This window comes from Pochonia chlamydosporia, chromosome 6, assembly GCF_001653235.2.
Source record: "Pochonia chlamydosporia 170 chromosome 6, whole genome shotgun sequence".
Classification (NCBI taxonomy): Eukaryota; Fungi; Ascomycota; class Sordariomycetes; order Hypocreales; family Clavicipitaceae; genus Pochonia; species Pochonia chlamydosporia.
This window is the reverse complement of record NC_035795.1, coordinates 713,668-734,386: the sequence shown is the minus strand read 5'-3', so window position 1 is coordinate 734,386 and position 20,719 is coordinate 713,668. Positions and strand designations below refer to the sequence as shown.

General features: G+C 49.3%; 6 protein-coding genes across 6 annotated transcripts; 4 read left to right on the top strand and 2 right to left on the bottom strand.

Moving 5' to 3' along the window:
• Positions 1-3,716: 3,716 nt before the first annotated feature.
• On the top strand, positions 3,717-4,877 carry VFPPC_09827 (apoptosis-inducing factor; the record flags this gene model as incomplete). Its single annotated transcript, XM_018288296.1, has 1 exon — positions 3,717-4,877. The coding sequence occupies one exon, from the start codon at positions 3,717-3,719 to the stop codon at positions 4,875-4,877; it is 1,161 nt and encodes a 386-aa protein (XP_018141074.1).
• A 263-nt stretch (positions 4,878-5,140) lies between these two features.
• Positions 5,141-5,964, bottom strand: VFPPC_14667 (hypothetical protein; the record flags this gene model as incomplete). Its single annotated transcript, XM_018292435.1, has 3 exons — positions 5,141-5,296; positions 5,408-5,821; positions 5,917-5,964. 3 exons carry the CDS (start codon positions 5,962-5,964, stop codon positions 5,141-5,143), a joined length of 618 nt encoding a protein of 205 aa, XP_018141075.1.
• A 1,467-nt stretch (positions 5,965-7,431) lies between these two features.
• VFPPC_14666 (hypothetical protein) lies at positions 7,432-8,433 on the top strand (the record flags this gene model as incomplete). The annotated part of the gene is made up of 1 exon (XM_018292434.1): positions 7,432-8,433. One exon carries the CDS (start codon positions 7,432-7,434, stop codon positions 8,431-8,433), a length of 1,002 nt encoding a protein of 333 aa, XP_018141076.1.
• A 3,015-nt stretch (positions 8,434-11,448) lies between these two features.
• Positions 11,449-11,934, top strand: VFPPC_14665 (zinc-binding domain-containing protein; the record flags this gene model as incomplete). The annotated part of the gene is made up of 1 exon (XM_018292433.1): positions 11,449-11,934. One exon carries the CDS (start codon positions 11,449-11,451, stop codon positions 11,932-11,934), a length of 486 nt encoding a protein of 161 aa, XP_018141077.1.
• Positions 11,935-12,231: 297 nt separating this feature from the next.
• On the bottom strand, positions 12,232-14,124 carry VFPPC_09826 (beta-lactamase domain-containing protein; the record flags this gene model as incomplete). Its single annotated transcript, XM_018288295.1, has 1 exon — positions 12,232-14,124. The coding sequence occupies one exon, from the start codon at positions 14,122-14,124 to the stop codon at positions 12,232-12,234; it is 1,893 nt and encodes a 630-aa protein (XP_018141078.1).
• A 2,484-nt stretch (positions 14,125-16,608) lies between these two features.
• Positions 16,609-20,472, top strand: VFPPC_09825 (ankyrin repeat protein; the record flags this gene model as incomplete). The annotated part of the gene is made up of 2 exons (XM_018288294.1): positions 16,609-16,924; positions 16,979-20,472. The coding sequence occupies 2 exons, from the start codon at positions 16,609-16,611 to the stop codon at positions 20,470-20,472; spliced, it is 3,810 nt and encodes a 1,269-aa protein (XP_018141079.1).
• Between the last annotated feature and the right edge of the window lie 247 nt (positions 20,473-20,719).

Genomic DNA, 20,719 nt, shown 5'->3' with positions numbered 1-20,719 from the left:
GGTTCCAAAGGGTCTGGGCAAGTTGTGTGAAGGTTGGTTCCGAATGGGAATATCAAGGAATATCAAGAGCAGGGTGCTAATTTACACATTCCACTCGTTCTGTGTATAGGACAACCGGATCAGAAGCCTCCACAGCCATCGAATCAAGGCCATGAAACGCCAGCGGTACGTACACACCGCAGCAGGGAAACGAATCGCGGCCATCTGCAATGTGTGCCGGTTCCCCATGCTGGTGTCCTCGCATCCATATGCGATTCCAAGAAAGCCAACTTATCCTGTTATGCCGGGAAGTATTGGCGATAGACTTTTTCTCCTAGATCTGCTGAGAAAGCTGACTGAGGCGGTGCTATTCTTCCGTTCGAGTATCGAAACCAACTACGTCATTGGACCGGCGTGTCGTTGTCCATGGCGGCGCTGATTTGGGCATCTGAGCCTTCCGATGTAGGAAGTGAGGAGTGCCTTGAGTCACCGAGGTGCTTCCTTCAATGGAGGATGTCTCTCTGTACCAGTTGTATGCTTATTGCCGACCAAGGGCAATTCTGATGCTATCAGGCTAAAATTTGACCGATGGTGAGAACCTGCATCTTTGAGTGCCGGTGTTGCCGCCTATATTTGGTTGTTCAGGGTTCCCATGTGGTTCGAGTAAACGTGCCTGATTCGCGGCATGGTAGCCTATGTTTTCTTGGCTTATATTAGGTAGTGTGAGAATGTATGTCTCGCTTCCAGTGTTCTAGCCTACTTTTGCCTGGCAAATTTCGGGCGTGGCCCGAGATAGTATGCCCCCGTGCCGATTATATGCCAAGGGACATATTATCCCATGCCACTCCCGAAATTAACCAGACAAATGCATGCCAACCCATGGCCCTACCAGAACCCCGCCATCCGAGATTCTCATAGATGTCGCATAGCGGTGCGTATTCTGCGTCTCCGATGTCTTTGCTGTAGTAGCTTGCATTCACGCCGTGGCCCGAGGAGAAGAGCTTCGTCGCTATCAAGAGCTATCCGTCTCTCTCGCCATGTACGGGGCGTAAGGGCACATTCTTGGCCAAGTCATCTCGCCATCGCTCGAAGTCGCCCTTTGAAAGACCGTACCGCGGGCATCAGGCGAGTACAGCGCTCAACCGGGTCGATGCGAAGTCTATGGCTCGGCATTCTCTTCCCCGATACTGAAGCTCCTTCCTGGGTTAAGTGTCCGATGCCATTTTGCCTATGAAAACAACCAGGGCCTGAGGGTGTTTTTAAACAGGGCAGACTTCCCACGTCTTGGCCGCTCAAAGGGCTATGCGACCCGGGGAAGGCCAACGATAAAGCCGTTTCAACAGGCCCGATTTGGAGGTTCCATGTATGTGCTTATAATAGCATAGTGCAATGGATGTCGAAAGATTACCAGGCTGAGCGTACTCGAGGAGACAGTAGACTATTGTTTATGGCGAACATTGAGTCGTTCCTTTGTTGCTGTGGGATGCTTTGTTGATGAAGGAGGAGGAATGTGGAAAGAGACCCGGGGGAGAGGATGTTTATATAGATTTGCGAGGAGGGGGAAAGCCATAGTCCTCGTGACATTGGAATTTCTGAATATGATCTGTTTATCTTTGCAAAATGGAACAAGCATGGCCACAAGTTTATTTTTTGGGTGTGCATTACTGAAGAAGCGGTGCATGGGGTGACCACGCTGACACAACATCATTATCGTAGAGAGTTTACTCCACGTTTTATCTTTATGCATCTCTTGGCATACTAAACTTCCGAGTGACTCGAAGAGAACAGAGATTTCTACTCATTTGTTCTATCAACTGCGGTGTACGGTGCGTGAACGGGTCGTGGTGTGGCGATGATCAAGTTGGGGAGACTCCCCCCGGGGGACTAGAACTCATCCACAAGACAGGATCTCGAGCTTCTGTGTGTGAACAAAACAATTCGAAACTATTTTGAACAGTTGAACACCCAATCATGTAATTTATCATTGTTCTCACCACCAAACCTGGGTTTGTTGGATAATCGATTATGCACAAAGAGAGCACTGATGTGGGTACACTACGACAAGGATGTGTGGCGAAACGACCAGAATCTTTTGTGCGGGAGTGAGGGGAGTGTTATGACTAATTCTGGAGATGGTTCAAAGTTGATGCCGCTGTAGTACATTGTTGAAGCAAAGCGGTTGATCTGTAGTGTTGCCACTTTGGCCACGTACAACTCATCGTTTGGCAGTGTGATATGGCCAGTCCATGACAAAGCGACGACAAGTTCGAAATGACGTGGAACTAACTCTTTGAGAACAACTTGAGTACAGTTGTTCTGTATTTAGTTCTTCCCTGGGTGGGGGTGTCAGAGGTTGAGAACTGGCGCGCACACAGGCCACGAGGTCAGGGGTAACCGTGGACGAAGAACTCAGGAACGGTATTCCAACAACTCGGAAGTTCAACGCTTAACTGTACAGTAGCATGTTCAAGCTGTGTACTTGACTTTCCATTCTTTCCAGGAGGTGTCAATGGGCTATTTGCGGATCCGGGCCGGGCCACGTTCTGCGCACGGTCTTATGGTGAAAAGTCTGGCCCGACAGGATGATTCCACACCGTTGAAGTACGTACTTCAGATGATGTCCATCGGTCTTTTTTGTAGTATCCGTAATCATTTTTGGCTGTCTGTCCCTCTGGGCGGCAAGTTCATCACAGTCTCCCGGGAGGGGGTGTATGCAGAACCCAAGAGTAATCGCCAAAACTAGGCGTTAAACTGTCCCCCGACAAACACAAAACTATTTCTGGACTTGTTAGCTGTTTTAATCTAGTTGTTTACATGTTTTCGTAATTGTCACTTGCTGTCGGGAGTCCCAAAGTGAGGAGTGAGAATAGTGCGTTGAGGGAAGGTCCCCCAAACACCCCAACGTGATATCAACACTCCACTCTCGAAATGTGACACGATATGTTAGCTGAGTAATAGTAGTTCAAGCTCCAATCCAGAAAATCATCGCTTGACCCCCGTTTCCTGCTCGCACACCTCGGCAGTTGTCCATACCGAGTATCATCACGCTGTTCTCGACACGACCCTGTCCCAATCCAGGGTCTCTTGACAAACTCCCCTCTTTTTCCCCCCCGCTACAACAGCACCATTCATATTCACTGCCGTTTCTCCAGCCCTCGCTCGCTTCTACAGGCTCCAGCCCTGAAACCCTGCCACTCTGAGAGCGTACCGCCCGAGAGGACGGGACCTCCGCGCTAAGCCGTCTGATTGGCTGTGCGGAGATAAAATATGGGTCCTGGATGCATCTCCGCCGCGCGGGACTTGGGCATATTGCCTGATTGGGAATCGGCAGGGAAGTTATTGGAGGGAAGGAATTTTCTGTTCGCGCGCGGTGCAGCCACATTTTTTGGATGGACTGGGGTCATTAGAAATGCATGTAGTTTTGTCATGGGTTTTTTCGAGGGCTGAGGTGAATGTGGAAAGTCGCGCGCGGGCAGCGGAAGGGGTAATAGAGTTTGTTATAAATTTGGTTATAAATTTGCTTAGTAAATGGCCGTTGACGGTGATGAAATGTCGTTGGGAGAAATAGATATATGTATACATATATATTTATATATATATATATACCTAGGTATATTGTCAAATGGCTGCCTCATCATCATCTGCCCGCTTAGACATCAATTGATCATATACATATTGACTGCTACACATCACAGCCTCCATCACCCCAAATCAAGACCACACATCACACTCCCAAAATGAAGACCATTGTCGTCTTGGGTGTTGGCCTCGCCGGCGCCCCCCTGATCCGCCAAATCATGCGCACCACCGTCCTCAAGAGCAAAGACTACAAAATGATTGTCGTCAGTCCGACAACACACTTCCACTGGCCGATAGCCATGCCGCGCGTCGTCGTCCCCGGCCAGATGCCCGACGAAAAGATCATGTACCCCCTCGAACCGACGTTCAGGGAGTACCCCAAGGACAAATTCGAGTTTGTGCTCGGCAGCGCGAGCAGTCTCGACCCGGACGGCAACACCGTGACAGTTGCGTTGGACGACGGCACGAGCAGGGACGTCTCGTACGACACGCTCTTCATCGCGACGGGGTCGTCTGCAAAGGATGAGATGCCGTGGAAGTTGGTGGGCACGGCGGCCAACACGTTTGACCGGATTCACGCGCTCCAGAAACAGGTCGAGAGCGCGGACACGGTTGTCGTTGCGGGTGGTGGGTTGACGGGGGCAGAGACCGCCGGCGAGATTGGGTATCAGTATGGCAAGAATCGCAAGAAGCAGGTGTATTTTATTTATAACAACGAGTTGCCGCTGTCGCCGGCTGTCATGGACAGCGTGCGCAAGCAAACCAAGCTTGAGCTGGAGCGGATGAACGTCAAGCTCATGCCCAAGACGACTGTGACAAAAGCCACGATCCAGGGAAAAGACACGATTCTGCAGCTACGCCACGCAGACGGGACGACCAAGACGCTCACCACGCAGGCATATCTCCCCACGACGGGCATGACGCCCAACACGTCGTTTGTGCCGACCAAGATGCTCGACAGCAACGGATACGTGAAGCAGACGTCGTTTCTCAGGGCGGAAGGGTACAAGAACATCTTTGTGGTTGGCGATGCCGGCAACCTCGAGGATAATAGAGCCCTGGCTGCTGACGGGCAGGCCGGGCATCTCATCAAGGTGCTGCCGGGGTACTTTGACGGCGGCTCCCTGGCCGAGTACAAGGTCAACACGAAGCCCATGTACGGCATTACGCTTGGCCAGAGCAAGGGGACGGGGCAGATGGGCAGTTTCAAGGTGTTTAGTTTTCTGATATGGTTGCTCAAGGGGCGGTTCTTGGGCACGGACAAGGCTCCTGGTGTTGCGGCCGGGAAGATGACCATGTCGGCGACGTTTGAGAAGTAAAGGGTTTCTGTGCCGTATCTGAAGATGTTGGACATGTATATACCATGGCGTTAAAGGGGGGTTATTGTTTTGGTTTTCATTTTTGTTGGTTACTTTTTGCTTAATTAAATACCTGTGTGTAAATGAATTTCACGAGAATTGAAAAAAAAAAAAAAAGAGAAAAGTGTCCAGTATATCTACATGGCCAAGAGATTAGTTGAGAAAGACAAGAGTCTAGCCTCACAACCCGGCTCAGCCAACTTGTCAAGCGTCAGGAGAGGGCTTTAACACTTATCCCCTCGAACAATGACGTTCCAGTTAACGCTAGTAAATGCCTGGCCAACGACCCTCCTAGTCTGGTCATTTGCACACCTAAAGTTAATAAAGAATGCGCCATCTCCAATATCGGTCCAGTAGTCGAGCGTCCACAGGACTTTGTTCTGCGTGGTGAGCATGTTAGTTTCAGTATTTTGTCTCTCTCTCTCTCGTCTCTCTCTCTGCATATATATAAGGATACACCTCCACCGGGACTCCTCTGGACATCAACTCACATCGTTGCACCACCAAATGGCACTGTTGTACGAGCAGCTCACTCTTCCGCATCCCCCAGGCCGGTTTTGCGGCCTCTGACGCGGGTCTTCCGATAAACCCCTGAGGTACTCGATCCCCTCCCGTATGACATCTGAATTGGCAGTTGCCCATTTGTAGGGACCGCCGCCGCAGTTGAGGGTCTTCCAGTCAGTCCACACTCGTTTTTCGAGGGTCTCCATGTCGGTCCTTGGGGCAGATTTGTTGGCGACGGGTAGCTCCCACTGCGGGTTGATTGCCAGGACTTGACGCGTCACCTCTTGAATTGTTCCTGTGAAGTTTTGCCTTTCTTGGCCGGGGAAGACCTCTATGTCCCAGATTATATCCTCGACGGTGTAGTTGGGGAGAGGGGCTTCAATGGCCTGGGCTACGAGTGCCTGTTGTGATAGTAGTTAGTGAGTAGGGCGTCTCTGGCGGGAGTTTGAACCATTGAATCTTTTCTTCTTTTTGGTCTTTTTTTTTTTCAACTTACCTGCAGTGGGAGCAGGCACAGTATGGCCAGGGACTTGAATGTAGGCATTTTGAAGACTGGGAAGAGAAATGAGGTTGAAGTTGAGGCTGACGGCCAACTGTCCCAGGACAGAATATGTCCAGATATTTGTATTTCTACACTTGCTAGACTTTTTATCATTTTCCAACTCGTCTTTTTCGGTTGGTGAGCCATTTTGTCTCAGGCGTTATGCAACGTACATGACCTGTAGAATTAAATGGATACAGACCAGACCAACTCATCATATTTCCGACTGCAGTTGAGCATTGTCGGATATGCGTTGGGTCTATTGTTCGTTCCTGGGCCGCAGGGCCGTGACACTTGACGTGACTAAGCATTTGGCAGAGAGCTTTAAACTTTTTGTTTCTTTTTAACTTTATTTATTTGATTTATTTTGACTTTTCTTTCGTCCCACGTTTTGTGTTTATTTCGCAGTCCTGCCGTGCCGGTTTAACATGCTGCGCGGGCCAACAACTTCCATCAACCAGACATATCCAAAAAAAAACAGGAGCATTTCCGCCAATTTCATTCAGAATGGTTCAGACGCAACGAAAAGAGTAGTACTTCTCCGTGAAACTACCTCTTTTTTATGTGTCTCGCTTGGTCCGCTTCCCCTGCCACGCTACCTTTGTCATCAGTGCGCTTTTCATTGTTCAGCCAGCGCCCCAGCCTTTCGGTGAACAATAAAAAGCAACATTGAAAAAAAAAAAAGATTAGTCAGAGCGGACGTGTCACGACTGCAGAACAAAAACGATTGGGTCGGTGACAACGACGTCAGTGCCTTGCATGCTCATAGACGAGATGGTCTGTTTTTCACCATGGATACCCCTTTTTTGCTCGCTGCTTGTTTTTGTTCTTTAGTTGAAGTGGACGGTTTCGGTGTTGATAAATAAGGAGATACATGTACGTCGCTTTGTTTTCGTCGTAGGTCAGTCGGTTGCTCTTGGTGGATGGTGGATGTTCGCGATGGCAACGTGAAGATGGCAGGGTGATGCTTGTCTTTAGTCGAAAGGGGGGGTAGAGCTATCACCGCCGGCATGGATAAAGGTTTCAGAGTAGCTTGTTTCTTCTCTTAGAGATGTTTAGACTCGTACATCAAGTTCAGATGCTGGTGAGACTTCAACCATGTAGTGATATGGGGGTATCAGCAGAGGGCATTCCTGTGGCCGTATCCGTATACACCTCACGCCCTCGCGGCTAGGGGGGTGAATTGAAGGGTAGCTTTGTTTCGTCGTAGGTTAGTCACTCTTCATGGAGGCAGATGTTGACGATTCCACAGCAAGGATGACTGGGGTCATGATATAGGGGTGGAAAGGGGGTAGAAGTATCACCACCATCATGGATGAGTGATGGCTTCATGTAGTTGTTCGTCAAGCTTTCTAGACTGGCATATTCCGTTCAAACATTGTTGAGATGTTGCCATGTGGGAATGTATGGCTCCTGTAGTGGGGGCATCTGCCTGCTGGCGGTTATATAAACTCGACGTCTCCCTCGTTGATGAGGATATTTGGAAGAGCAGACAACTCGCCTCCTACTCACACAGATTCCTGCTACTGCTACTGCTACTGCTACTGCTACTGCTACTGCTACTGCTACTGCTACTGCTACTGCTACTGCTCCATCTTCAACTTCAACTTCAACTTCAACTTCAACTTCAACTTCTACACCCGAGCAAACATCATCTCATCATGGGAAACCACCCCGACCAGCTCTGCCAGAAGCCCAAAGACAAAGGTGCCGACAAGGCCAAGGGTGTCGACAAGGCCAAGGGTGTCGACAAGGCCAAAGATGTCGACAAGGCCAAAGATGTCGACAGGGCCAAAAGTGTCGACCATCAAAGCGGGAAGCCCTCTCTTAGAAACCAAATTCCAACGCACCGCCCCATATCCCGAATGGATCAGTGTCGTCTTCTATCTGAAGGAACCCGTGGACGCTGTTGAACTTGTCAAGGACATAAAGAGATCTGCCGGACTCCCCAACGACGTCCGCTACTGCCTCAGAGTGTCGATTGTCACCGACCCGAAGTGGCCCCCGTGGAAAAAGTCGCACCTGCTTCCTCACTACCACCTGCTGATGAATGTCGAGAACAGCGGCGAATACGGGCCAAAACTAGAAACTTTGTTTTCGGGACCTACCTCGTTTGCCGGTGCGAACATACTGCCCTCCGGTTGTAGCCCCGTACCTTCCTACGACCGGTCAGAATTGGGCGGCCGCAAATTCCTTTCGGGAATGGTCCAATATGGTGAACCGAGCAGGGCAAGCTCTGATTCTTGGGTGGAACTTCAAGGAGTCAGAGCCTGGTGGAAAGAATATGGACAGGCCGGGTCCAGGCAAACAAGAGCCGAGTACGAGGTTACATGGTTTGGAAACAAGCGCCTTGTTGACAAACTGGAGAAGATTATGGGTGCCAAAGTTTTCAACGACCCAAAAAATAAGGATGGCTATCTTTCGGTTCAATTACAGGACAGTTTTACAAGAAATCAATATGCCTATAGGTGAGCCTAGTTCATTCACAGATCACGGGTTCTCACGGGTTGTATTACATTCTGTTCCCGTCACTGCACCTCAGTAGCCTTTTGATAGCTCGCTCCTTAGTCACAACTATAATAAAGAAGATCGTTTCTTAGTCTCTCCTTGGCATCGTCTTTATACCTTCTTTGGTGGTGAACTTGACATGTCGGTTCTTACTTCGCTCCGTACAGTGCTCAGGTAGATGGAAACGAGCACAATGTGACAGCGTCATCATTCCACTGCCGCCCATTGAATCAACTCAAACCAAGCCTCCTCTAGTGACATTGCTTATATCCCGTTTATATAGTGCGTGCGTCAGATCAGCAATTACATGCGTTGTGTCAATCTTGATATGTGTGTGCGTGTCATTTTGTTTCACCTAGGTGCCTGCTATCCAGTATTCAGATTCTCATGAAGACTTAACAAGGTTCATGTTAACTCAACTCATCCTTGCTCCCTCCCTATTGGCTAAATTGGCAAGGGCAGGATTCTCCGCCTCTCCTACAGCTCGCTCCCATAATATCCGGCCTTGAAGTACCACGTCATATCCATCCGTCTCAACACCTCAAACATAAGCATCGCCTGTCGCAATGCGGGTAAAGGAGCTTCTGCGAAAGCTGACATTGAGAGCTCAACTCAACAACAAGGCGTAGTTGAAGCATGGCACCTTGATCTGTGCTCCTTTCAAAGCGCCAGGGAACTCGCAGCTCAGATGGTGCAATTGGATCGACTCGCTGTGTTGTAGGATCATGCGAGCATTCTGGTCATCGATCATACGTTTCATGACGGCCATGAGACCATGATTACGGTGAATGTGATCTTCATCCTGTTTCTTGCCTTGCCTGGCTTCCAAAGCTGCGCCAGACTGTCACCAAGCATGATGCGACGTCTCGCATGAATATTGTGCCGTCACTTGGCCGCATTCCTTGTACGTCACTGCACCGCCCTCGAAGACCTCGGTCACCATACCAACCAGAAAGCTGTGTAAGCGCTCTTCCCGCAAAGGCGCGCAGTGAACATATTTGACGAATTAATAAAAGGCGGATTCTTTCAAGATTGATATAGGGCAACAAAGGTCTTGTAGCTTATGGTGATGCGAAGCCTGGCCGCGGCAATAGATGAGCCTGGCAGGGGCTGCATGTGGATGAATGCCATTAGTCCCAGCCTTTGCAGTACCCAACCTTTTCCCGTTTTATTTCCCTCTTAATATCCTATTTTCTGCATTCCTTGCTCTGGTGGCAAGGAGTAGTGAGATAGTGTCGGGCACTTTGATGGCTGGTGTTTTTGCAGAGGGCGATATGCCGCAAGTTCATATCTCATTGCAGGTTGCGAACTCGGCCGAGTATCATGAACGGTGCAAATCGCAAGGTGTTGAATGACAGGGTTTATTATGGCAAGTTATTGAACATGACGGAGGTGGTTGAAAGTGGCGTAACCAAGAATATCCGATGGACTGCTTTGTTTGATGTTCGCCCTTTTCGCTAGACACCGTCCGGCCAATATATGTTCCACGTCAATACTAGGGAAAGTGCGCTGCGTTATGTGAAATGCAAAGCTCGAGAAATCGGGTTGCAGCTTCCAATCGTAGCACTTCAAATGATGAATAACAATGTCCTTTACGCCTCGGATTAGTTCACCTTACAATACCTAGGTACCCGATCGAAAAGACTCTGAGCTACTTACATCGAGTACATCACAATGTGTCTTTTCGGTTTCATCAAGGCCAAACCCCGCTGCAGGCGGACCCCGGCGGCGACTCATGAAACATGGCCTTTAGGAAGGAAGAGAAGGACCTTAGCAGTTTCCAAGAGGTCGAAATCATCAGTAGCAGCACCAGGAGCTGCTTTGCTTGTACCCTCAGAAGGCGCCCACGTTGGCATCAGACCTAGTACAACTTGACACAGGTTCATCTCCAACAGGTTGCAGCTATTTGTTTGGCTCTGCTCTTCAAACGCAAGACTTGCGGTATGGCAGTGGCGTCGGAGACATCCCTAGAATATTGAGAGCCATGTTGTTTTGCTTCGAACGCCTGCTGTGGAATGGGAACGGGTATCTTTGCGGGTTCCTGGGGGCTGTTTCTAAATCACGGGGCAGTACGTCAAGTCTGCTCCATGTGATACCGACAATGCAGGATAGCTTGCTGTACGTTGGCATGGCTATCTGATCAAGGGAGCTTACACCCTTGTAGCATTTCAGCTAAGGACCTATCCATAAGACTGCTTTAAAGTGTCTCCTCGCTGGCCTATCTCTCCCGTTGCCTTCAATATGTGTGAACCAATAATGGCACTCCGCGAAGCCAGTGTTATACAATGCTGTGCGGCGTAGTAGGAAGTCACTTTCGAGTTGGCTATTTCGGTAACTGGCAAGCCGTTCTGTATGTGATGCGTGGATATGCCTGGTGTACGCCAACGGATCAAGTCACCGTATCGAAAGTAAAGGTGTTCCCGGTTCACTCGGCACAACCGAGATGCTCGCATTCGACACCGCAAACATTGTTCACGACCTTGTCGAACCGAGAATTATAGCCTGCGGGGTATATTAGTACAACGTGGACCTAATAGTTCAGTGTTTCAATACATCAAGGTATACCTCGCCACACAACGATTCCTTAGGTCGTCATGCAGCTTTCGCCCCCACTGGTATATCACAAGAGTACAGTATAGCTCAAAAGGCATACAAAATACCAATTGAAAGTGATGTCAATTCACATTACGAGCTTGAGGTCGTGGAGCAGTGAATCCGGCATGGTTGGCCAGCGGTCTCTGTTGACTTCCCATCTTCACAGGCTAAGAGGTCAGAGCGCAAATTCCAGTGAATACAAACCTGTAGAAGCAGTGAATATAATCAGACCAGATGTCTAATCAAGTATAAAGAGTGCGCATCTCACCCGTTTCTCCCATTCATTGTGTCACTTCTCACACAACTCTCAGTGCAATCCTGCAATCACTTGAAAAAAAAGGTTACCAATTAGCAATCCATTTCATTCATCTGAATGCGCTCACCATGGCACCACCCCCAAGATGGTCAATGTTTCCAGATCATCATTCTGAAGTAGCAGACCTGCTAGAAGAAGACAACCTCTACTTCACCTTCCACCACGGCGACAAAGAAACGGGCCACATCAAAGGCTACGACACCAATGTCATGGGTCGCTTTCAGTGCCCTAATCCAAACTACAATGAACAAGGGTGGAGCAGCAAGAAGATTGCGGTTTGGATTCGTCTTTACTCTGGCAAGAGGTACAACGCCAGGGTCTTTCATCAGCGATGCAAGTCTTGCAACTGGGTTAGCCGTCCAACTCTCGATGATTCTTATGCAGAACGAGTTGCATACCGTCTAAAGAAGTGGTCGAATGTTGAGGTTGAGCGGCCGTTTTACGGTGGAAAGAAGGGAAAGCCTCACAAGAGCGAGTTGTGCGAGGGATGTAAGAATGGCCATTGCGCGGAAGGAGATTTAGAAGAGTTGATGGGGTCATTGTCGTTGTTTTGAGAAAGATTTTTCTTTCTTTTGGTATAGATGTTGAGGTGAAGGAAGGCTCTCAAGTTCTTGGCAGGATGTGGGATCAAAGTCAGAAGTTGTACAGCAATCAGCACTTTAAGCTAGTAAATGTGCGAATATATTCAGTCAAAAGTTCAGGAAATTGCGTACATCTCACCACATGTAAGACCATCACATCACGGTATACTAACCAGAATAACAACTTACCTTCTTCAAACATTCAACTGTTGCTTCTTCAGTACATATCAACATCAAACTACATAACAACAAAGCAACCCAAACTCCACCCTACGGCGTAACCATGTTAAAATTAGCATCCCCCATATCGAGCAACCTCCCCAACCTCCCCAGCACAGCATCATCCCCGTCAATCTCCAAGCCAACCCTCCTCAGAGCTCCAGGATCAAGTCCAAGAACCGCCAACGCACAAAGCTGCCTCTTGTTCCCCGAAATCGTAACATCCGCTCCGCCATCCTGCCTCGCCGTCGTATAAAGCAACACCCCATTCGACAGCCACAGCCTATACCGCATGTCAACATCCCCCAAGACAACATCAATGGCCAGTTTCTCCCCCCATGCCTTTGGACCGTCAATTTTAATGGCCAGGGAATCGAACAACATCTCTGGCGTAAGTTGACCGGCGATGTCCTTGGATGCCGTTGTCGTCGGGGCGCCAAATTTGCCGCTGCGCAATTCCACGGCACCGGAAATGTAGAAATTTCGCCAGGTTCCATTCTCAGCCCCGTAACCCAGTTGCTCGTACGTATCTGCTAGTAGTGCTTTGGCCGTGGCGTTGTTGGCGTCCGCAAACACGACGTGGTTCAATATCTCTGCTGCCCAGCGGAAATCACCTTTCTCAAAGGCTTCTCTTGCGTGGAACACGACTTGGTCTGCGCCGCCTGCGAGTCTCACATAGCGCTTTGCCCGTTCAACTGGTGGGTGTTCCCATAGATGGGCGGGATTGCCGTCGAACCAGCCCATGTAGCGCTGATAAATGGCCTTGACATTATGGCTCAGTGAGCCGTAGTAACCGCGAGCACTCCATGCCTCCTCAAGAGCAGGCGGGAGGGTTATCATTTCCGCAATTTCAGGACCTGTGTAGCCCTTGTTCAGGAACCGGAGGGTCTGGTCGTGCACGTAGGCGTATAAATCCCGTTGAGTGCTCAGGAAATCAACAACATTCTGCGTCCCCCAGGTTGGCCAGTGGTGGGAAGCAAACACCACATCGGATTTGTGTCCGAACAAGTCAATCGTCTCGGTGATGTACTTGCTCCAGTTATGCGAGTCTCGGACCACGGCTCCTCGTAGCGTCAGAATATTGTGAAACGTATGCGTTGCGTCTTCTGCCGCGCAAAGCGCCTTGAACTGCGGAAAGTAGATGAGCATCTCGGCGGGTGCTTCGGTATCAGGCGCCATTTGGAAGACCATCTTCACACCGTCAACCACCCTCTCCTCCCCGGTGGTCTTGATATCATCATTCGGCGCAATGAGCGTCACTGTACCAGTTGGAACACTCTGACCCAAACCAGCGCTAACCTGGCCCTTTGGACCGCGAGGTAGCGCCGCGCCGTACATGTACGATGCTCGGCGGCTCATGGCGGTTCCCGCAAACACATTTTCTGCAATTGCGTGCTCCAGGAATCCCTCTGGCGCCATGATTTTGATGTCATTTTGTTGCACTTCCTCTTCTGTGACGAAGCCTTTTACTCCGCCGAAGTGATCTGCATGGCAGTGCGTATAAATGATTGCCTTGATTTGTCTGTCCTTGCCGCGATGCTCCCGGTACAATTTCAGCGCTGCAGCTGCCGTCTCTACACACGTCAATACGTCAATGATGATGAGGCCCTCGTCGCCTTCGATAAATGTCGTGTTGGAAAGGTCCAGACCGCGGACTTGGTAAATCCCGTCTGTGACTTGGAATAGACCGTCCAGTTGGCAGAGCTTTGCCTGTCGCCACAGACTGGGATTCACAGTGTCGGGGGCATCATCAAGTTGGAGAAAGTTGTAGGCATCATTATCCCAGACCACGTCACCAGCGGCATTGTTAATGATATTTGGCTTGCATTTGCCAATGTAGCCCTTTGTTGCGTTCTGGAAATCAGTCTGGTCACTGAAAGGGAGTGCCTCGCGCGCTCGTTGGTTGTTGTCGCGGACAGATTGGGTTGCTGTTTTGGACTCCATGATGGTGGTTGTTTTGTTTTCGTTTCGTCGGTGTGTAAAGCTTGAAATGACGGAAGGGATAAATCTGGATTTTGGAGGCTGCAACGGTTATTTATTACATCTCCCGCCCTCGGGCGATGCAATTCATCATGTTGGCGTGAGGCTCGTGTAATTGGTTTGTTGTATTGGTTTGGCACCGATTAGACTTTAGCCACGTCCAGCCGTAGCATAATTCCGGACATGTTGCTGAAACGGGATCGCATCGCAATTTTCATACTTGGGGATTTTTTGAGGCTGCTTGCTTGTAATTTGGCTTGCTTTAGGTTAGGGTGGTTTGAATGCACTGTGTTGGTGATTGACTCCAGAATTGCTCTGTGAGTACTAAGTCAGCGTTGATATTGATCAGGGCTGAGAATCGCCAACGGCGTCATCGACATCGACCCAAGTACCAGACACGACATCTGGACCGTTTCGTTTTGTTGCTCGTCCACCTTTAAAGCTGCCAAAGTTAATTTGTACCCCAAACAGGTCGCCACTAGCATAACATCGATAGCGTTGGAATCAGGAGCGCCATGACCCAGTCTCTTGCTATAACAGCTATGTTATTTATTTTTATTTTTATTTTGGCCAGAGGTTGTGATACAAGCGGTCTTCCTCTCCCACTAAACGCGGATATGATCAAGCTACTTTCAAAATGTCTCAGCCACATATCAAGCACTCACTCAAAACCTAAACTTTATCAACAAAGCAAACCATTAGCACAATTAGCTTTAAGCTTGTCGAGGGTAAAGTCGTAGGCACTACCACAGGTGCAACAAGGCGGCAATGCACTGCAACGCCTACGGAGCCTCTTTGTTCACTCCGCACTCCGAACTCCGACTTAGTACAAGATGGAAATATTTTGGAGACATGCATATTTGAGTAGTGCTGCCTTCCGCTGTTGTGTACGGGATGGAAAATTGACGCAACAATCCAGGCCGACGCAGAGATGGGCTCACTCTTCAACCCTATTCTTGGCAACAACCATACTGCAGAATTTAAAGCTATCTAACCGTTCGACAGCAGTCGATGAAATATTAGTAGCATATGCCGCGTCTGTGGCATGCGATGCCCCGGATTCGAAGATCTGTAAATAGGAGCGGGCCGAATACCTGCAGGTCTGTTGGTGATTATACCGTTTCTCGTGCGTCTTTGGCCAATTATTGATCACACAAGCCGAGTTGCTCTGCAGTGCTGCCCAACTCGTTCACCAATGAGTTAACATTGTTGGTTTGTCGAGGCTGCAGGTCGCCAGTGCCTAAATGCTTGACTTGGAGCTATTATCAGCCTCTGTGCTCTTACTTGAAGATAATTTAGATTCATTGCTCCTTGGAGTCGATAGTAACCGCAAAATTCATCTGCTGGTAGCTTTAGCGGCTAGACTACTCTGCACAACCAAACGACTTGGGCTTCGGGGGCAGTATCTGAGGCTAAACGCGGCAAAGGAGCTGGTCGAAATGAAGTCCCAAGTGTCACACAGAATAGTTGTGGCGTATGCGAACTGACAACAAGGCACCCAATCGCCGAGGGCCAACAGCAGTTGGTCAGGGAATCCTTCATCATCTATGGAGTATATGGGAGAGATGACAAACGGGGTTGGAAGTTCCAGCTCGTTTACTCAACAATTGCGATTACAGAAGTTTTCTTTATCCTTATTACCGGTTGTTGCACTTGCGGCTTACTACTAGTCACGGCCCGAAGCAACTTACCTATCATGGAAATCTTGAAGCATGTCTTTTGAGAGACACAGCCGCCTGGCCCATGCAGCAACAGTCCAACCACGTTCTTTTCTACCTATTTATGCTCCCCGGAGATTTAGTGGCTCATCACAAGTTGTGCAATCCAATTCGTGTGCACCCACATTCGACGCTGTGTAACAATGAGGAGCGGCTGCATTCGTGTCTCTTCAAGAAACTTGGCATATTGGAAGTCTGTGCTTGGACCTGATGACACTGCAGACGGGACAGATGGCCCCCTCCAAGTAAAGCTATGGGACTTGTTTACGGAGTGCTTGCATGGTGAAATGGTAGATCATCCCGCTTAAGTGCAAAACATGGCCGCTTTCAAGTGTTGTGTTTTGGCCGTCAATGTGGCGACTCTAATCCATCGCAAACCTCCCAGTTGCCATTACAGACCCATTGGGTGTCTTTCTGGTACCTTGAATTCTTTTTGTTTGTCGTCCCAGTCTTCAGTTGCTTGAATAGCTGGAATGTCGACTGCTAGGGTTGCCCTTCTTCATCTTGTGCTTTTTGCGAGCTGTCCGGCCGCTGCAGACAGTGGAGATGACTTTTCGAATAATCTGTTCTCGGATTTGGCTCCGTGAGTCTCCTCGCATGCTCTAACCCTGTGTACCGTACCGAAATAATAATGTTATTGTGTTAAAGGATACTTACTCTCTTCGGAGAACGCGTTGTCATGCAGTTCATGAGCCAATCCATGGGTTGGGCAGACAACTTCATGCTAGCCATGGCTCCCATTGGAATTATAACTATCATTGTTAGTGCTATCAGGGTTGGGGGCCCGTCGTGGCTCAAGGCTATTATCGGGAGAGCAAGGGAGAACCTTGCCGTTGCTGAGGCAGAGCTGATGTCATCCACCTCGAAAGAAGTGTGTGAGCTCTGGAACGGTCAAGAGATAGTGAGATGTATGGGTTCAGCGAATATCGTGGAGCTCATTTGCTTATTGCCCTCTGACGAGGCTCGCCAAGGCGGCCAACCAAAGGTCAGGACATGCGATCTGGAAACAGCGACGAAGGACGAATTCCAATATCTGCAAAAAATCGGTTAGCTCGGCATTCACTCCTCATTTATCTAGATGCTTATTGACCCTTTTTTAGACTCAAACGGCCAATTTGACGACCAGGAAGGAGCCAATGCGAGTTTTATTCCCAACAACGTTGACTCTGCCTCCTCCATAGAAAAAGGGCGCTCAACAGCCAACTATGAAGCATCAGACATCATCATCGTTAAAAACATGCGGCCTGAAGCTCCCAACATCTCCCTCAATTGTCATGGTCAGACTGGGAGAGCAGAGCTGCGCGCTTGGGCAGTATTCGGAACGGCTCTGCAGCTCGGGGTCATAATATTCTCTGGGTTCGTCACTTATCGATTGCGATGGCAAAAGGATGGAGATGAGGTAAAAGGCTACGCATTTCCTTGCACTCTAATAGGAACAATCGCATTGGTGGCTGGTTTGCTTGTCTGTGGTCACGTCGTGGAGAGCAGCACAGACGAGACACGATACAGACCTGGCCAGGGCCGAAAGGCTCGCATCGTTTGGCTTCAGCAGAAAAAGGTTGTTGGAGACCAAGTCTTTGATTCGTTTGCGATATTTCCCAAGGATGAACGGACCATCATTACCACATCAAGTCGGGCCAAGGGAGACACCAGTCCAACAACTTCACCGGTCGACTCAAACAACCCCGGGCATCCGGCGAGTAATGGGTCACTCCTCGAGGTTCTCACACAATATACGGCTGCAAATAAATTGGCTTTGAAGACTATAGCAGGCACCGTTAGTGGTCTCTGTGGATTTGTCGCCCAGTTTGTTGGTCTACGGGGAATGCACTACTCAGCCTCGATTGCTCAACTGATTGCTGTTCTCGTCATGACTGGCATCAGGGCTGTCGCTCGTCGTGGGCTGTCCAAGCCTCCTCTCAGTAAGCGTCTCACACCAGGGTTCGAGCTCGAGTGGTTTGCAATGACGCTGGGAGACCTGGATGATGCCCCTTGGTTAGCCACGTCCAAGTCGGAAAGGGATGAATCGAACGAGAAGGACGAATACAAAACCTGGGCGATCATGCCCGTTGATGCTCAGCCTTATGAAAAACTGGAAAAATCAAGCGCCGATGTAAATGGTATCCAAAATCAGGCACAACAATCGTTGGAGATAATGAGAGCTCTTAGTCTACTCACAGAGAGGCGTGGAGCTGCCGCAGCGGAGGCTGTGAGTCTGGCGAGAGCGATTGAGATCACAATGGATGATTTACTTCCGTATGAGAGAGGTAAATACGCCGAGGAACCGTTGGTGTGGTGTCTCACTATCGAGTATGGCCGAACAATCGACCAGAAGGTCTATTTCCATTTGGAACAACGAAACGGGAAGTGGAAAGCTTTTGCGGATGAGATCAACGCTGCCTTGTCGCTGTGGCTGTATTCTATCCGTGAAGCAGTAGAGAATGAATCCAATCAAGTATCTACAAGACGCATATCGCCCACAATTTCTAACACCCAAGACGACATGTGGCTGCGATCTAAAACATTGCCCGAGGCCTGTAGTTTAAGGCTTCTTGGTGCTTGCAGCGCTGCCCTACAACGAGATCTCGACTGGTGGATGCCTCTTGACTCAATCCGGATTGTGAAAGTCGAGCAAGACGATCGTGGCTCGTTAGAAGTGCAACATTGCAGAATTATTGGCCACAATTACGGCCGGCGCGACCAACATCGAAGGCCGTGCTCCATGGTCAAATATCTGAGCCAAGAGATGAAAAGGGGAACCTCGGACTTTTTACAGTGGGCTTCATGCGATTCAGTAGAAACATACCTGGCTACAGAATCGGACAAGCCATTAGAAGCCGTGCTGGCCCAACACCTGTTCTCAGCATTCATGTGCATGGTGGCAAAGACAATGCCAAATCCCCTAAATGGCGTTGTTGACCTGCTACCTCATGGTGACCTCCAAAATCCCTGCCCGTCTTTCACCCTTCGAAATTCTCTTCTGTCCAGGATTGCCCAAGAGGTCAGCAGCACTGGGCTGGGGAGTGCGGACGAGATCCTCTTGAGCGTCATCCTACCATTGAGTACGGAACAAAAGCTTCCACAGGTTGATGATATTATTTGTGACCTTGCAAATAAATACTGCAACAGCCAAGACAGACTTTTTTACTCCGATGATGGTCCCCAAAGGCGGTTTCTATGGGTGCATAAGATAGGGCGAACGTTCCCGGCAGAGAGTGTAACCTCCTACAGAGCTACCGCAACTATGATGGACTATTTGCGGACATTGAACATGTTGTATGAGCTGAAATCGCTTGACTACGGGTTCTTTAGCCACATGAAACCTGAACTGGAAGATGCATTGCGATGTACCAACCGTAGCATCTTGTCCGAACTCATGAGCATCTATGAGTTTCAGGGGCGGGGCTGGCATTGTGCTCCTGTACAGGAAGCTCGATGCGGCTTGGTAGAACGGCGTGACTGGGAAGATGCTACCCGTTTCAGACTTGAATATGGTCTGCATCTTCCAAAGAGTCTCTACTTCAGTAATGGAACCAACGGGAGCGACCATCTCGGCTGGACCTTGCAGCATTACGCTGCAGCACAGGGAATGGGACTTGACCTTAAGCGGTCACTCACTGAGGGAGCCGACGTAAATGCCGTTGATCTTGCCGGATGGACGCCATTGCACTATGCTTCCCAATGCGGACTGAGTTCAATTGTGCAACTCCTGATAGACTTCTCCGCGAATGTGGATGCAGAGGGGAGATTCGGGTGGAAGCCAATACACTTCGCCGCCATGAGTGGCGATTGTGATACTATTCGACTACTTCTCAATGCAGGAGCAAAACTAGCTGCCTGTGACTTCTTTCAAAACACATGTCTGCATCTTGCTGCTATGTATGGACGAGTTGACGCTGCTGAGCTGCTTGTTAGTCTCGGTATACAGATGGATGCTTACAATACACATAGCGAGACACCGTTCCATGCATCGGCTCGACTGGGACAAATAGGTGTTGCCAAACTACTCGCATCCAAGCTAAAGGTCGATGAGCGACGCCAGGGATGGCCATGGAAAGAACAACTATACCTTGCCGCTCGGTATGGACATGCGGATGTCATCAAGGTGATTTTTGAATGTGGAGATGGCAAGCCATCAAGTTCTCTCCATGCATATTCAATTTACGTTGCAGCCCGTGAAGGTCATTATGATGTAGTCGAATTGCTAATCAAGACTGCTGACAATAAAGTGTCTGCTGATGAGAACTTCAGAACACCACTTCATGGTGCAGCTGAGGGTGGTCAACTCGACATTATTCGCTTCCTTGTTACAAATGGCGCAAATATTGAAGCACTAGACGAGGGACAAACGCCATTCGAGGCTGCAGTTATGGGCGCGAGGAGGGAAAGTAGATGGAGAACCGCAAGTGAAGGGTTCCTACGGAAACAAGTGGATGCAGCAAGATTGCTTGCCGAGCTTGGTGCTGACACCAAGGGATACGTTATTACCGATACCTCAATACAGGATCGGGATGGCAAGGATGTTCTTCAGGAATGTATTAAGAATCTACGCCAGCAGGAGGACACTTCTCCGTCTGATGTTGGAATTGTCTGAAGAAGATTGCGGAGCTGAAAGAGCCCTTGAATCTGCAGGAAGTTGTCGAACCAGGGATCATGGACGGGCGAACAGAATGAACTTGGCTCCTAATATCCCACAGCGATATGAGGGCCTACGCTCAAGACGACTCGTTAGTAACCATCAGAAAGAATATTTGTCCATAGTAATTAGATTTCTTATGTACGCTCATCAACGCCCACAACCACACACAGCATACAGTGTACAGTGTACCCCCATGATGATG